A 17,596-nucleotide genomic window follows, 5' to 3' on the forward strand; every position below is an offset into this window, starting at 1 on the left:
GTACATTGACTGATTTAATCTTCTGAACTCCTATGGAGACCCAGAACCACCAATTCACTATGTGACCTTGAAGAAATCACCCATCTTTGAACATCAGTTCTCTCTTATATAAACTGAGTAGCTTGAGTTACAGCAGAGATGGCAAGCAGATTTTAACCAAAATCCCAACTCTGACCAATGGGTAATACTGCCAGAAGAACTGTATTGACAACTATGGAGGCCAAGTTGAAGCCCAGCAGTAATGTGGGCAACGATCAATCTGTGATGCTTATCAAGGGCATAAAATGGGGAGTGACACCACATGCTCCATACTTGCCATCTCTGAATCACACGAGCCCCAAACCCTTTCTTAGCACTAATGTTCTATACCTCTAAGAACCTCACTTATTTTTAATAATCATCAAGTGCAGGCACTACACACTAAGTTTGGAATATTAAGTGTACTGCCTTTCCTGTCATTTTTTTTAGTTTCCAAAAATGCCCAGAGAACACCACCTTGCTTCTCTCGATCATAAGGAAATCTGAAGGTCTTACTCTGAGTCCATCTAATAGTGACTTGCTTCCAGTTTAAACACAAAGGGTCTCACAGAGACTGTTACCAGAGGCCTCTGCTGACTCCCTGACAGCTGCAGCTCTCTGCACACAGCACTGTGCTGCTCTCCCACTTTCAGCCATGCACTTGCCAGAACAAGACCAAGTAATAGTTTGTACCTTTTTGTCAGCTGTTATTTCTAAGTGCCAACATCTCCTGAGCAAAAAATAGAAAAACTACTAAGGATGACTATTGTACCAAGATGACACACAGCAGCATAAAAAAAACAAAAAACAAAAAAACAGTTGGTGTTTATAGATGGAGCACCTTATGGCCTCCAAGTAACTCGGACTGGATTCAGCTCCTAAGTTTGCCACCCATTCTTTGTTCATTGGTAAGGTCTGCCCTTTCATCCCCATCCCAACAGAAAATTCCACACCTCTTTGAGGAGTCAAAAAAAGATGTCGTTCTAAAACTTGACTCCACTACTTAGTAACTGAGGAAACAAGCCCCATTAACACCTCAAGCCTCAGCTTCTTCATCTGTAAAATGGGGATCATTAGAGCACCGACCTCAACAGAAATGGCTGTGAAAAAGAGAAGGCAATAGGTGTGAAAGCCCTTTATGACCATACAGACATGAATTATCTTTCCTTTATTGCTGTGACTTTTTATTCCTCCTTCCCTTAGTCTCCTTCACATTCCCCGTAGGCCTTTTCATTCCCACACATGAAAGTAAAAATTGGTTTTAGATGCTGTAATCACAGCTATTACATAATCCCATCCATGAGAGCTTCCCTGCAGGCTTCCTAACATAGTACCTGATTGGCACAGGGTCTTTGGAATTGGGACAGGCCCTGACAGAAGGATGCTGTCACTGCTATCGGCCAGATTTCCTGCTCTGGACAAGAACCAGTGCCTTTTGTAAGTTAGACAGTAAACCAAAAAGCAATGGATAAACAAAAGAACTACAGAACTCTCTAACAAAGTTAATCAAAGTCGTATTGCTTTGTCCTAGTTTTCTGAATCACAAATGCAACATCCTGACACCAAATGTCTTATTTAAGGTTTGCCTTTAGAATGTCCCATCAGAATGATCCGTAAGGACATTGGAAAAAGATTCCTGTGGGAACATGACGTGTTATATTTATTTTGAGAAAACCATACTTCCTAAAATGAAAGCATACAGACAGAAACATAAAGTAAAACCTATCTTTGGCCTCATTACTCATCCCATTTCCTACCACTAAAATCAGGATGCAAATTCATTGACATTTTTTTTTCCTTGATGAGCACTGGGGACCCAATGGTAAATGAAACCCAGTTCTTGCCTTTATGGAGTTCCTAGTCTAGTAGAGAGGCATAAGTATCTCCTAATGTTTAAAACCTTTGGTTATCCTGTGGTCAGGATTCTCCTCTCACATGTTAATCATTCCATAAAGATTTCCCAGTAAAGTTACAGTCTAATGCTGCAGTACTAGTCTCCATGTTGCTATCCCCAAAGGTATACTTGGTCCCCAACCATTTTAACACTACCTTCTGAATTCCTATGACCTCTCCCTATCTCAGCCTTTAGACAACTGAAGTCAATCACTTTCATTATTTTTTGGCCTAGACTGTGTAAATTTCAGCTGTTTAGTTTATTTAAAAGGAATCATATTTTCCTGAATAAAAAATAATAATTGTAACCTGACTCCTCACATATCAAACCCATGCCCAGGTATGGAAAAGTCCCTGACTATCCCTGGAACAGCCATGAGTAGATGTCACTGAGAAGGCATGTCAGGCTCATTCCCCATGTCATGAGGAAGTAGTTTAGCCTCACAGTGCCATTCTCAGAGCAAGCTTTCTTGACAGTGAGAAGAGAGATGACTCTGGCCTGGTGCCGTTTCTCACACTTGAAAAAGTAAGAACACTCTCAACCCCCTACACCATCCCAGCTACCTGATCTCCAGGGAAGACATTTATAATTCACAGCTTTATTCCTATATTGCCTAATTTCCCCCAAATTAGTTGTCATTACCAAAACTGTCCATAACATTAATACCTTTTATGAAATTAACTCACTTTTCCTGATGCTATGGCTATTAAAGGAGGAGCACATGACTTTGACAGATGGAATATGTATCAAGGGGGATGAGAAGGGAAAGCAATGAGTTGAACTGCCCTTTGTTCAGGAAAAACACCTCCTAAAACCCTCCTCTATAGAACAGCATACAGGAAGTCCTTTCCAATAGCCCTAAATTATTTTGGTATCAAAAGGCAATCGGTCTTGGGCCTAATGAGAAGGAAGAATAGACCCTTCTGGGTTCACAGCTGAACCAGTCTAATCTCATGCCCAGTTCATCACCTGGGTAAAACAGATGTTTGAAAAAATAATTGCCTAAAACCAATGAACTTTCCATGGTCATTTGTTGACTTGAGGCCCTCTGTGAATTAGAAGGCTTGCAGTAAATGTCATTGGAGAGGCTGACACTTTTATTACATTCTTACTTAGTTCTCTTTCCAAAGTTTTAAGGCTAGGTTTAGGAGTGATTCTAATCAGTGATTTAGGAGCCTCCTCAATTTTTTATCTTCTTGAACTATCCAGCATTCTCCTAATGAATTAACATTGCAATAAAGTCTTCAGTGTCCTGTGGTATATGCTGATGAAGTGTTTGCAACATAAGTGAACCAACCAGACACTTGCTTTTGAACAATGTGCTTTTTTGGGAAATTAAATAGAAGACGAAATATCAAGTCCAGGAAATCTGATAATGTGGCAGCACACTATTGGATGGACCCTCTTCTCGAACTGAATGGTTTCATTATAAGTAATAGGGGATCCACTTCCTCAGTGTCAGACAGAAGGCAGTCTTATAGGTCACTGCCCTGCTGAACTGCAGGCAGTTAGCCTTCAGTCATTGCTTAGAGTTATGACCATTGATAACATGATAGTATAATAGTGCTAAAGAGTTTTATGAAGACGAAGGGATTGGGGGGAGGGTTCAAGGAAAGAGAACAAGGTAAATGAACCCTGAACCTTGTCTGTTTCCTGTGTTTCAGAGCAGGGCTTGTAGCTGTGGTATGTGGTATATGACTGGTTGTTAGTTCACTGTAATTTCCTTTCTTCTCTTCTCAGGAGGGCAAGAAGACTTCATTCTTTCTTATGAGCCTGTCACAAGGCAGGAAAGTAAGTTTCTCAGCATGCTCTGGTTCCTGATTTCCAGGCCACATCATGTGACATCATTATAGGGTCAAAGAGGGAAGGACTAAGGATGATAAACTCTGCTGAATGTTCCACTGTCCCCAGACCAGACTCTGCTCTCTGTTTGGTCCTATTATCAAACAACTTCCCTGCTAAGCATGGGCAGTGACAGGTCCTAGGAGGTTGGAGCCACCCTCCAGATGAGTGGTCCTAAGTGGAAGGAGCCCATCGAATCACTAAAAAGCCCCACCTGAAGGACAAATGGATAAACTCTCCTGGGAGACTGACGTCTGCTCAGAATTGAAAAAGGCTTTCTAGCAGACCTGTCCTAAGATACAAGCCGTCTTCTGGGTGGCTCCAGAAGCCTGCATTTCTTTTACTGGGAGGCTAATGGCTATTGACAAGGATATTGAAGAGAAAATTCAAGCATCGAAGGAGGAGTTGTACCAAATGGACTTTAGAGTTCTTTCTAACCTCATGACACAAAGAATTGGGAAAACCCCAGAAGAGAATAGAGAGCAGTTGGAGCTGAGGAAAAGAAATTATAAAAACATAAGGTGTCATTATACTAACAATTGCTTCTTAAAGTCATTATCTAAACAATGGCCAAACAGCTACTTTGGAAATTTTTTTCTCCCACTCAACTGAATAAATTCAGTAGTTGTTTTGACATTGTGCAGGCAAAACCTGAGTGTAAGCTAAACCCCTCCAAGTGTTTCTTTTCATTGACAGACACTGCGGTTGCTTTTCCCTATTGGTAAATTCCAGAAAGTAGGCACAGCCAATGTACTGAACGTTAAACATCAATTTCTCATGCAGGGCTGTGTGGGCAGTTCATCCAATGAAGTAACGACCTCACCAGTTCTGTTTGGCATTTTTGCCTTAACACTCACCCACTCAGAACAGTTTTGCAGTCATGTCCAAGTCTTTCTCCTCATTTGCATCTTCCCTTCCCTCTTTGCAGTAAACTATACCCGGCCAGTGATTATCCTGGGTCCCATGAAGGATCGGATCAATGATGACTTGATATCTGAATTCCCTGATAAATTTGGCTCCTGTGTGCCTCGTAAGTATCATTTCTCATCTTTCTAGAAAAAAAGCTTGACTCCTTTTGAGATAATAAGGTGTAATTCTGTTCCTCTGATGGTCTCTCCACTGATGCAAATGCTGTCAGTTGCCTATTATCTATCTTTTTTTATCTGAGCATCTTATTTATAATTTTCTCTGCTTAACACTTTTCATCAGTGCTGCCATATATTGTTATTTACTGGGTATAATATGTTCTCCAAACTGACTGTGATCCCCTAGAAGGCAAGATGAATACTTTCTTTATAACTCCCATAGCATTTAAAATAGCATAAGAATAAATAAATAGATAGACAAATAAATAAATAAATAGCATAAGATTATTGATAGTCATCAGTATGTTCTTATAAATTGATTGAAATGCCACGGAAACATTTTTTTCCCATAGAATAGGAGAGATCAGAAACAAAGCCATATATTAAAATCATCTCAGGATGACGTAGGTCCTTGTGTCAATCCCAAAACAAAACAGCCTTTTCCATGTGTGATAACAGTCTAAGGTGTTGAGAGAATGAAGACAAGAAGGTGTATAAAATCTTAATCTACCCTGTAGGCCATTAGAGACTTTAATCTGCTTTCTTGTCCATATGGATAATCATCAGGTCTTCTGGTCCCTCTGAGTGTAGCCCCCTAAGGGTCCATCTGCTCTACCTCCTCCCATGCACCACACCTTCCCATTCACCCACTACTGCCCCTGTGTCACATAGAAATGCGTAGAGGCCTTCTGTGTATATGTGTGTGTGTGTGTGTGTGTGTGTGTGTGTGTGTGTGTGTGTGTAAACAGAACCTCCCCCGTCACCAGGTAATTTCAACTTATTAGATAATTGAGCTGTTAACTCTGATTCCAACAAACATTTTTTTCACTCTACATTTTTAAGCTTTTTTTATGCTTTGAAGTGTCTCGTACACCTCAGCACTGCGGATGTCACCCAGAATACCTAACAATATCAGGAGTTGGTGTGAGTGAGTACATAGAGGGGAGCTGTGGTGATCTCTGTGTGTCATAAAACTGTTCCCAGTAAGAACTCTAGGGAGAGATCCTGCCACAGAGCATATATTGAGAAGGGCTCCAGACAGAAACGATCAAGTCAAACCCTATTCCATTCATAGCAGCCTCCAGTGTTTTCCCCCACTTTGGAAAGAAAAAACCCAAATGGTCTTTAAACATCGTTCCCACTTTCCCCTCCACCTTGTGCTCTTTCTCTTAATAGCACTATTTTATGATAACTAATGTGTGTTCATTGTACAAAACTTGGAAAATGCTAAAAAGAAAGTTAAATTGGAAAATTTTTAAAATACAGAATTTCACATAGGATCCAGAGATAACATCATTGGTAGTATTTTCATAGATTTTTACCTATTCCTTCTTTTTATACACACATTTTCTCCTCTGATTGGGTGCACATTGGATGTATACAATTTTTTTGGCTTAAAAGTATTTTCAAAGTATTTAAAATTTTATATAAATATTTTAAATTATTATGTCATAATTAATCATTCCTCATTTATGGGTATTGGGGATGTTTCTACTTTTCACTAATTGTAATTATGTTATAATTATTATTTATATTTATAAATTACTATAATGAATATCTATAAGAGTAAATCTATATCTGAAGCTTTGATAATTTTTTAAGATGGATTCCTAGGAAGAGGGTATCTGAGTCAAAGACTGGAATATTTTAACATCTGTAATATTTAACATATTTATACTGACAGATTGTTTTCCCTTGTCTTCTTACCAAGAAGTTTAACCACCTCTAACCATGGTTAGAGTTGATGACTTTTAGTCTCACTTTAAGTGTGATGATCTCATTTTACGTCTTTTTAAATCCTTAAATATGGGGGCGCCTGGGTGGCTTAGTTGGTTAAGCGTCCGACTTTCGCTTAGGTCATGATCTCACGGCTCGTGGGTTAGAGCCCCGCGTCGGGCTCTGTGCTGACTGCCAGCTCAGAGCCTGGAACCTGTTTCAGTCTGTGACTCCCTCTCTCTCTGACTCTCCCCTGCTCACGCTGTCTCTCTCTCTCTCCTAGAAATAAATAAAAATATTAAAAAAAAAACTTAAAAAAAAATCCTTAAATATGTTTTTACTGTATGTCCATTTTTTTCTGCCTACTGGTTACATGACACACTTTCTTGGTTTTTTGTTTTTGTTTTTGTTTTCACGTGTCCCGTAATTGTGTCCTGGACATTGTGTCACTATGTATTGAGAGTCCAGATTTGGTTATCTTTCTTTATAGAATAATATGTTTTTATTCAGGCTGATAATAATTTACTGGCAAATAAGCTTCTTCAGTTATGCCTTGGTTTCACACTTTGTGAAGGTGGATCTAGAATAAATCTAGAGTAATCTTCCAGATTATGGCCTTTCCAGGTTCTCAACCAAACGCCCAGTTCTGAGTGAACTCTGGTGTCCCCTAGACCTCCCTTTTGGAAATGGAGGTAAAGTGAATATAGAGTTCCCCTCGTGGTTTCTCCTCTCTCAAGATCACAGCCTTGTACTGCCTGCCATCTGATGCCTGACAATGGCTGTTCCATATACTTTGTCTACTTTTGTGGTAGGAGGCCGACTGGTAACTGTTACTATGTCATGGTCCTCCACATTACACATTTTTGTATATCTGTATTGAGGGTATGGAGGGTATGGTAAAGAAAATAACTGTAAAGGACATTTATGAATATAAATTACCTTAATTTTATTGTTTTTGTTTTACACAGATACTACGAGGCCAAAGCGGGACTATGAGGTGGATGGCAGAGACTATCACTTTGTCATTTCCAGAGAACAAATGGAGAAAGATATCCAAGAGCACAAGTTTATAGAAGCTGGCCAGTACAACGACAATTTATATGGAACTAGTGTGCAATCTGTGAGATTTGTAGCAGAAAGGGTATGTTCACCAATCATGTTACACCTCCCCTAAAGAAGGTTCCTGGGTGGCAAACTGCATTGTTTGATCATTACTCTTTCCTGATTGCAGGTGTAAATTTTGATTAAATATTCCTTTTAAGACCTCTAAGCAGAGAATCGCTTTAGAGCAAGGTCATTAATCTTTGTTCTAATCTCAATAAAGTATGCTGACTGACTTGTGGGGAGGAAGGGGTTATAAACCTAAGGCAATTAACAGCTTGAAGTTTATGGAAATTTACTTTGTCCTTGACTCACTTATCTTTGGTCCCTGTAAACAGCATTGAATTTGTTAAGGAAGCTTTGTTACTCTTGGTTGTTTGGGTCAGGATCCTCAATTGTTTTTGTTAGCAGGAGTTAGGTTTTATCTCACTGAAAAGTTGAGACCCCCTTGGGGGAAGGGTAGGTAGATGAAGAGGGCTAGGGCCTACCCTACTGCTGGCAAAAATTCAAACTTAGAGGGGGTGTGAATAATGCAATTCCTTTCTTACTGGTAGTATCGAGGGCTTGGAAAAGAAGAGAATGTTCAGGAGAGAACCAGATAGGAAGGCACTTGAATGTGGCTTTAAGAACTGCCTATAGAGAGGAGCGTCTGGGTGTCTCAGTCGGTTAAGTGTCCAACTCTTGCTTTCGGCTCAGATCATTATCTCATGGTTCATGAGTTTCAGCCCGACTTTGCGTTCTGTACTGGGTGTGGAGCCTGCTTAGATTCTCTGTCCCTCTCCCCCATCTCTCCTCCTTCTCTCCTACTTGTGCTAAAGCTCTATCAAAAAAAAAAAAAAAAAAAAATCTACCTATAGAGAAATCCTAATCTCCTGTCAACACAGAGGACTTGTTTTATGAGAGAAAAGAATTGAGAACTAATTACATTTGTTATACAATTTGTATTTGTTGGGTTGATTTTTATTTGATTTGATAAAAGCTTTTGATGTACTGATAAAAATTAAAGAAGAAATTTTAATGTCAATCTGAGAATACAGGAAGTAAGCTGCATCTCTTCCTCTCTCTCAAAAGCTGGGTTCTACGAGCTTTATCATATTGTTTCTAACCAGTTTCCTAATGGTTGCATCTGTTCTCCCCTTTGAACATGTAGATACAGCCCCTGTTAACTTGAAAAGTTCTGGCCATTGAATAATCAAGCAGCACTTAAGACATTTTGTCTAGCTGTGGTATTTCACAGATAGCAAACTTGCAATTACTTAAGAGATTTAGGGTTGAACCATCTTAGTATGTTTCTCCCACAAGAGCTCAAGTATTCACTGGAGTGTGTTCATTTTCACGTGGGTATTATAGAGAGTTTTTAATCCCCTGTTATTGATTTAGGACTGTTCGTATCTGCACAATATGTTTTTTCTCTTCTTTTGTAAAGTTCTTCTAGCCTCAGGGTAATGAGGCCATTTCTCCCCAGGAGTTAGAATATGATATTTGGCAAATATATCTACTTTTCCAGAAATACTTTATAAAGCAACTCCTTGCTCTGAGCACTCATTGCAGTGGAAGCCAAGTTAAATGAGGTGTGCTATATGTAATAGGGTTTTCATTTAACAAACAAGAAATTTACATGCACGGTACATACACTCTCTCTCAGCACTTAAGATATAATAAAGTAACTCTTCATGTGTCTATCCTCGGCTATACTAGATTGAGCATATCTAGGGCAGGACACATATAAGCACTCAACAAATGTTTATGGAATTGTTCCAAATTCATGTAATTACCATTCTTTCAAATTCAGTGTTCGTCAGGGTGAAGCAACAAAGTATCTATTCCAACCAAGAATTCTGTCAGGGCTTCAAGACAGGGGTTTGAGCTCTTCCAGCACTAAGACTTCGAGCAAGATACATATTATTTCTAAGCCATAGTATTAGCTTCTGTAAAATATGGCTGATTATACCTACCTCATAGATTTGGGAATTTCTTATTGATAGTTGTCTTCAGAGATAGTTTATGACAGCTCATGAGCGTGGACCCAGTCATATTACATAATGCCACATATCTTCTTTGTGAAACATCAGGTATTTATTTAACAAAATCAAGGTAACTGAGATAACACATGTAAAATCTCTACCCCAGTGGCAGACGCTTAGTAAAGGAATAATAAATATGAGCTATCAAAAGCATTCAGTGATGACCATGTATATCAACTTTCATTTATGTTTTGCAATGACCCCTTTTCAACCACTAGGAATTCAGTATCCCTTACCTTCCTTTAAGACACACTTACTTTTGTTTGTTTGTTTGTTTGTTTTGGTTCACTTATGATCATTCTTTCTGGATTAACTCCATATTTTTCTTCTCTTTCTCCCAGGGCAAACACTGTATACTTGACGTGTCAGGAAATGCTATCAAGCGGTTACAAGTTGCCCAGCTCTATCCCATTGCTATCTTCATTAAGCCCAAATCTCTGGAACCTCTCATGTAAGTGGAGGGCACAGGAGGCTGTCACCCAGCTGCCTGTTTCACGTGACACAGCAAATTGCTAACAGCTCTTTATCACAAATGCTCATAAGTCAAAAGTGCCACTGTTGACTTTTTAAAGCATTTCCTTTCTAAAAAATACATTTAAATGTTTTTGAACCATTAGAGACATAATGTCAGTAATTCCCTAACATGTCTTTACTAATGTTTCTTGATTTTTATTTTCATTTCACAATGTGTGTGTGTGTGTGTGTGTGTGTGATTTTTTTTTTTTTTTTTTTGGCTTGTCTTTTTTTGTTGTTTTTAAAAGGTACGTAGATTTGGTACCATTAGAGACATAATTTTCGTTATTCCCTAACATGTCTTTACTAATGTTTCTTGATTTTTTATTTCCATTTCCCATTTTTTGTGGTGTGTGTGTTTTTTTTTATTTTTTTTTTTTTTTTTTTGGCTTGTCTTGTTTTGTTGTTTTAAAAAGGTACGTAGATTTGGTTCGGTTTGATTTGGTTTAGTTTGGTTTTCAAATGCTAAGAAGCAATCATCTTTGCTTCCGTTTGTTCCATTAGTAAATTTTTTTAAACATGTAGGTTTTTCCAGAGGGAACACACAATATTTTAGATCCTTACTATTGACATTTCATTTTGTTCTAGCAGATAATTCTTTTATTTCTTAATTAAAATCTCATGTCTATAGACCACTATCCTTAAAAGGGAGTTTTCTTAGCAACATGGCAGGAACACTTCTATAACTCATACCAATAGCTCCATACCAGTGCATGTTTATGAACCAGGCAAATGTGTATGACTCAGATATTTTTATTGTTCTTTTTATTTTTCAGAGGACTGACAAAATATCTTCCTTCAAATATCAGTAAACAAATTGGACAAATACTTACAACCTGACTATAAAGTAACATATTTTCCCTGGCAATTTGATAGAAATTGTTGGCATTGCTTTCTAGACAACTCTCAAACAAATGGGAGGCTGTGGTAGCCAAAAAGGTAGCAGAGCAAAGAGGCTATGAGCAGGGACTTGAAAGTGGGTCAGGCTAGGTGTGATTTTTTCCTGTTGCCTCTGATCAGTTATGTGGCCTCAGGCAAGCTGCTTGACCTCTGTCAGATTTAGTTCCTCGCCTCTAAACTAGGCACATTAATAATGTGTACCTCACAGCTAGTATAAAGGTTAAACATGATCATGAATGCAAAGCTCTCCATTTGGTCTTTAACATATGGTGAGCCCTTAATAAATAGTAGCTATTATAACTGTTAAAAATTCCAAGTTACTTTATAGTAAAAGGAATAAAACCATTTTATCATTACAAAAGACATAAACTACCTTTTCCAGGAGGCCACAGAGAAAATGCCAGTCTGTCTGTTGTAAGAGCTTTGCTCAAATGTGCTTCCATTTGGGCCTCGAGATCTTAAGAGCATTTGACCAGGTTCAGAAGTGAACCAGAGACTGGAACACAGGGTGCATGGAAAGACCAAAGAAAAGGAAATTACATAATCCCAGAGGTGAAACAGTTACTTGCAAAAGGTATCAGCCAGCCATTCCACATCTTCTCTAGGAGCGAAGAAGCAAAGCAAGCTATAGGAGCTAGAATTGCAACCTAAGAGAATTAAGTTAAATACACAGTCATTCCCTGGGGAATTCGCCAGAGACATATCTTAAAAGTAGAATACATTCCCATAAATAAAAGATGGACAAAAGTTCTTCCCAGGATGCAGAAATAAAATCAGTAGACCATTGACAATTTCTTCTGCCCTGAGAATTTGAGTGTTAAATTATAATAAAGATCTCTGCCCATACCTGGCACATGGAAAAACACATGTTGATGATAGGATACCGGTTCTTGATATTATTATCCCTGATAACATTCATCACATTTCTCCTCAAATGGGATACCATGTTGGGTAGTGCACAAAGTAAATTAAGCAACCAGGAATTTCATGATGTGAAAGCAATTTATAATCTGTAAAGGGCTTAATAAATATTATTAGCAATGCCAACATTGTAAAGAAGAATAGAAAAATGGCCCTCACCTTTGGGGAATAACATCTTAAAGTCCTGTTTCAGAAATAGAAAACTAGGTTTCACATCATAAATACACAGCGGGATAAATAGCTTCCCAGAGAAGTGAAGCCTGAGGGAGAAACAGCCTTGGCACATTTGCTTTAGTGTGATATTGGGAGACATTCCCATCTGGTGCTCGGTGGGAGAAGGTCTACTTCCTTCCACAACTATGAGATGACTTATTTAGTTTTGCCTTGGGGCGCTGTCACAGCCACTTATCACCAAGGAACGTTAAACATACTGAAGGCTGGCTTCCGCGATGAAGACCGTGAATCTGACATAATTTGCTGCAGCCATATTCATGAGTCTCGAGTGCAGTAATGGTGACATTCAAACCAATCTGATCTTATTATTAAAGACTGGATGTTTACTTTCCAGTTCACTCTTTTCCAAGGGTTTTACTTTAGGAGCAAAGCTAGCAGGAATTGCCCATTCCCCGGGGAAGGAGTGAATGCTAGGTCAACTGGAACAAAAGCATGGCGGGTGTCACATTTAGACATTGACAGATCATCACACACATTATTTCTCAAGTGCATCATTCACATCAAACCACAGAGCTTATTAGCACATACATAGCTGATTCTTCGGAGGAGCATAAAATCAAGGGTGTTTATAAAAGAGATGTTCTTTTTATAGCAGGTTACCGTGCCACTTCTGTTCCTCACCCCCACCCTGTGGCAGTGTGAAGCTTTCCTGTGTCTCTTTACCTTGCTACCCCTAATCTGTTTTTTACCTTCTTGCTCCCACAGTGGCCAATGTTTACTCCTATCTCCAACTGTAATATAATTATGTTTATTTGTCTAGTTCTCCATTCATCCATTCACTTACTCATTCAACAATTAAGTCTTGAGCCAGGCTCTATGACACATGCTGATGAACAAACCCTAGTCTCCACCCTCAAAGAACTCACAGATTAGGCAAGGAGACAATGTATATAATAGATGATATATTAGAGGATAAAAATCAAAATTCAGTCATGGCTGTAGTAAGTGCAAAGGGAATTCTGAGAACCCAGATGAGATGAGCTGGGCAAGTCAAAGGAGGTCCAGAGCCACATGCCTTCTTGACATCTGGAACAAAACCCTATCTTTCTGTGAACAGTATCCCTGGGTTTCTCCCAGCATCTTCTGTACCCAAGGGTAATATGCACTCACAGCTTCTGGGGCTGGTGCTCTTTGGGAGGAGTATTGTAGATACCGTCCCTTGGGACGAGATGCCTTTATTTCAACATCAAGAGTTCAGGAAATTCCTACTTTTTTGTACCACAGCTATCACCTCATGTCTAGAATCATGTTAATATCTGACTTCAGTTCTTTAATTTTTTTTCCAAATAAGCCTCTTGGGAAAGTCTTGGTACAATGGGAAGTCTGTTTGACTAAAATTGGTTTTAAAAGAACCCCAAAACTTTTTTGGACACCGGATCTCCTCTTTTACCTTCACAAGTCCCTTTATTACTTCAGGCCACAGCTACTTGCTCTAAAACCACCTGTCCCATGCCCTAATCTCTGGCTTCCTCAGTGACATGCAGAGGCAGCAATGCTTTCAATATTCTACGTGCCCCTGTGATGCATCCCAGTTTTCTCTTGGCTAGACTTTTTATCAGCCCAGTGCAGCCACACTGGCATTCATATGATGATCAGAGGAAAGAATTGTCAGTCTTTGATTAGTAAAATGTCTTTGATTAATCAAACACAGGAAGACAATATAATTTTTATTTAGTAAAGTACAGCTTGTTTGGTAGGCAAAGAATTTTAACACCTAGAGGACATGGAAAAATAAAGCTGCTGCTGGTTAGGAATCAGGAGATTGGATTATTTTTCTGTTTCCTTTCCACTCAATTTGTCCTTGAGACTAGGTTGGATTTAAATATTACAGTGATTAAGGAGCACTTATATACACCATCATTGAGAGACTGACAGAAAAAAAAGGGACAGAGAGAGAATCCCAGGCATAATACTTTATAACCCATTCTCCTACCAGACCAGCAACAAAACCAAGTCAACACTGGAGATTCTTACCAAGATCCTCTACCCTGATTCACTATATAGGTTACTTGCTTATAATCGATTTGAAAATATTTTGGTACCATCAGGTTTGATTGTTACATTCTGTCTGTATTGGATTATTCATGCCTTCCCCAGCAGATCCTTCTAAAGCCATCTGGATATAAAAACAGAGAAGTTCAGGGCTCTTGTTTCTATAGACATGCTTCACCCTTTACAGAAGCTGAGCAGGGAGGGTGGCAAAATGCCTCTTGGGCCTCAAAGATCCACATGCCCAAGGCACCTGTCACATCTTCTCAGGAAGCACTTTGTTTCTCCATTCCATACATTTCCTACGACATGCTGATGATGAGCCACAGCCCTCAGGGAGGATGGGGAGTAGAGAAATCAAAGGTTTCCGTGAGAGCAGGACCTGCCAACGGTCACGTCTAGGTCTCTCAGAGGTGATGAGGTACAAAATGCTGTGGTGTCCCTTCCCTTCTCGCAATCTCTTCTCCCCCTTCTGACAACCCCTGGAAGATGTTATTCGAGTCTATGTCCCATATTTAAGACAGATCAAGACAGTCAAGGACAGAGTCCAAAGAGTAACCAGGAAGGTTAGGATTTGGAAATCACATCCAATGAGAGAACAGATGAAGGAATAGGACAGTTTATTCTGAAGGAGTGGGGACAACCTCAAGGGACACATGAGCACTGGATTTTAGGACCCCGATGGCTGTCATGGAGGAAAGAGGTTTCGTCCCACTCTGTATGACTGCAGAGGACAGAACAGGGACCAGTGATAGGAATTCAAAACAGATAGACTCTGCATCAATCTCGGTTCCAGTGTGGAGCCAAGGGTGAGCTCTCTGGGAGGGGGTCCTCGTTGCTGAAATTATTCCAGCAAAGAAGAATCCCAAATGAGGACTAGGAAGCTGCTAAGATGACGCTGTGCCTCCTGCAGCTTTCATTTTTGCCACATATTTTAAGTTTTCAGGATTTGGTACATTCCCCGTGTGTTCTAATACCAAACCCTCATTTTCTCAGGGAGATGAATAAACGTCTAACAGAGGAACAAGCCAAGAAAACCTACGATCGTGCAATTAAGCTAGAACAAGAATTTGGAGAATATTTTACAGGTAAGTTCATTTACCCTTGTACTGTGAGAGAAAGGATCAACTCTCTGACATCTGGCATTTAGAGAGGAGTCTGGGGCTGGTGTACCTGGACCCTAAAACCTTTCCTCGGAGAAGCCCTAATTTCCCTCTGCTTTACCTGTCTGACCCAGAACTCTGAGTTCTCTCCTCTTTGGATTCAGCTACTGTCAGTTTCCAGGTTCCCATTGGCCCTACCCAAAAGCATGAGTCACATATGACACTGAGCTACCTCCTGCTATTAAGAAGATTCGAGGCATTCGGTACCTCATTAAACTATCTCCCTAATCTCAACAAAAATCTTTAAAAAAGAAACGTTTAGGGCTGAGATAGGCAGCATCCAAAGTGGTGACTCATGAGAAGCAGTCTCAGGGCTCCATTATCTGCTTCAGTGACTTGCAGGGCTGTGTCCCCATCAGCAGCACCTGAGCAAGATGCCGACACACTTCCTGGTGTTTCCATTAATACCAAGTCAGGTCCCAATGCAAAACTTTTTTCTTTTACTTTTTTTATTAAACGTTTATTTACTCTGAGAGAGAGAACATGCATATGAGCAGGGGAGGGGCAGAGAGAGAGGGAGAAAGAGAGAAACAATCCCAAGCAGACTCCCTGCTCAGTGCAGAGCCCAACCCGGGGCTCAGTCTCACAACCATTAAGATCACGACCTGAGCTGAAATTAAAAGTTGGATGCTTAACTGACTGAGCCACCCAAGTGCCCCCTTTTTCCTTTTTCTTTTTAAACATTTCCTTGGAAACATGAAGTTTGGGGAATAGAGGAAGATTTTCTTGCCCCAGGTATCCTGGGTTCTCCTTCCTCACTTTCATGAAACACTGACCAAATCCAAAGAGTAATCGAAGTGTGTGGAGTTTGCCTTACAATAACAAATGGCTTAAGAACAGGAAATTCCACGAGTGCCAAGTGGCTCCGCATCTCACCATCTGGAAATTGAGCTCTGAGTTGGGCTCCGCCCTGAGCGTGGAGCCTGCTTAAGATTCTCTCTCTGCCTCTGTCTTTTTCTCTGTCTTCCCGTTTGCCCCTCTCCCACTCGCTTTCTCTCTCTTTCTCTCTCTCTCTTAAAAATAAAAAAAAAAAAACTAAAGCAGGAAATTTCCTCCAGAATTACCTTAGGAGAAGTTACCTGCTTTATTTTTCATCTTAATCAGAATAGGAAAATGCCAGTGGTTTAGCAGTTTGCAAATATGTTGAATCAGGTAATCTTAAGGAAAATTTCTATCAGTAACAATGGTATGAATTATGTGTCATCTAAAAGAACATCTAGGTATAATCAAAACCACACTGAGATACCACCTCACGCCAGTCAGAGTGGCTAAAATGAGCAAATCAGAGAACTCTCGATGCTGGCGAGGATGTGGAGAAACGGGCACCCTCCTGCACTGTTGGTGGGAATGTAAACTGGTACAGCCCCTCTGGAAAACAGTGTGGAGGTTCCTCAGGAAACTAACAATAGAACTCCCCTATGACCCAGCAATAGCACTGCTAGGAATTTACCCAAGGGATACAGAAATGCTGAGGCATAGGAGCACATGTACCCCAATGTTCATAGCAGCACTCTCCACAATAGCTAAAACATGGAAAGAGCCTAAGTGTCCATCAACAGATGAATGGATCAAGAAGATGTGGTTTATCTATACCATGGAATACTACATGGCAATGAGAAACAATGAAATCTGGCCATGTGTAGCCACATGGATGGACCTTGAGGGTGTTATGCTGAGCGAAATAAGTCAGGCAGAGAAGGACAAATATCATATGTTTGCATGAATAGGAGGATTAGGAGGAACTTGACGGAGGAACAAGGGGGAGAAGAAGGGGGGAAATGGTGGGGGAAAGGGAGAGAGGCAAACCATGAGAGACTCTTGAATGCTGACAAAAACTGAGGACTGATGGATGTGGGTGGGGGGGGGGATGGGCATGGAGAAGGGCACTTGTGGGGATGAGCACTGAGTGTTATGTGGAAACTAATTTGACAATAAACTATTTGTAAAAAAAAAAAAAAGAACATCTAGGTATAAACAGCAGATCAAAATTATGCACATTTTGGGCAGTGGTTCATATCAGAAATAAAATGCAATAGTCAATATATTCTCAGGGTTGTTTTTGAAGACCTAAACTATGTTTCAGTAGCAATTCATTTTAATCCCTAATGTCCAATAGATAGTGCTGACATGTTTTGGAGATCCATCTGTAAGAAAACTTTACTTTAAAGGAGATTATGAAAGGTACTTAAATCTCCT

At 39.8% G+C, this 17,596-nt stretch overlaps 1 protein-coding gene across 10 annotated transcripts in view; it reads left to right on the forward strand.

The window, feature by feature from the left end:
- DLG2 (discs large MAGUK scaffold protein 2) overlaps window positions 1–17,596 on the forward strand; it is a 1,380,463-nt gene that overhangs the window by 1,357,416 nt on the left and 5,451 nt on the right. For all 10 annotated transcript variants that reach the window (XM_039231798.1, XM_039231799.1, XM_039231801.1 and 7 more), the window contains 5 exons: window positions 3,653–3,703; window positions 4,683–4,784; window positions 7,524–7,696; window positions 10,022–10,131; window positions 15,234–15,325. In XM_039231798.1, coding sequence (XP_039087729.1) covers window positions 3,653–3,703; window positions 4,683–4,784; window positions 7,524–7,696; window positions 10,022–10,131; window positions 15,234–15,325 — 528 coding nt within the window. The remainder of the gene's footprint in view (window positions 1–3,652; window positions 3,704–4,682; window positions 4,785–7,523; window positions 7,697–10,021; window positions 10,132–15,233; window positions 15,326–17,596) is intronic.

This window comes from Hyaena hyaena, unplaced genomic scaffold (genome assembly GCF_003009895.1).
Source record: "Hyaena hyaena isolate Hyena2069 unplaced genomic scaffold, ASM300989v1 scaffold_59, whole genome shotgun sequence".
Classification (NCBI taxonomy): Eukaryota; Metazoa; Chordata; class Mammalia; order Carnivora; family Hyaenidae; genus Hyaena; species Hyaena hyaena.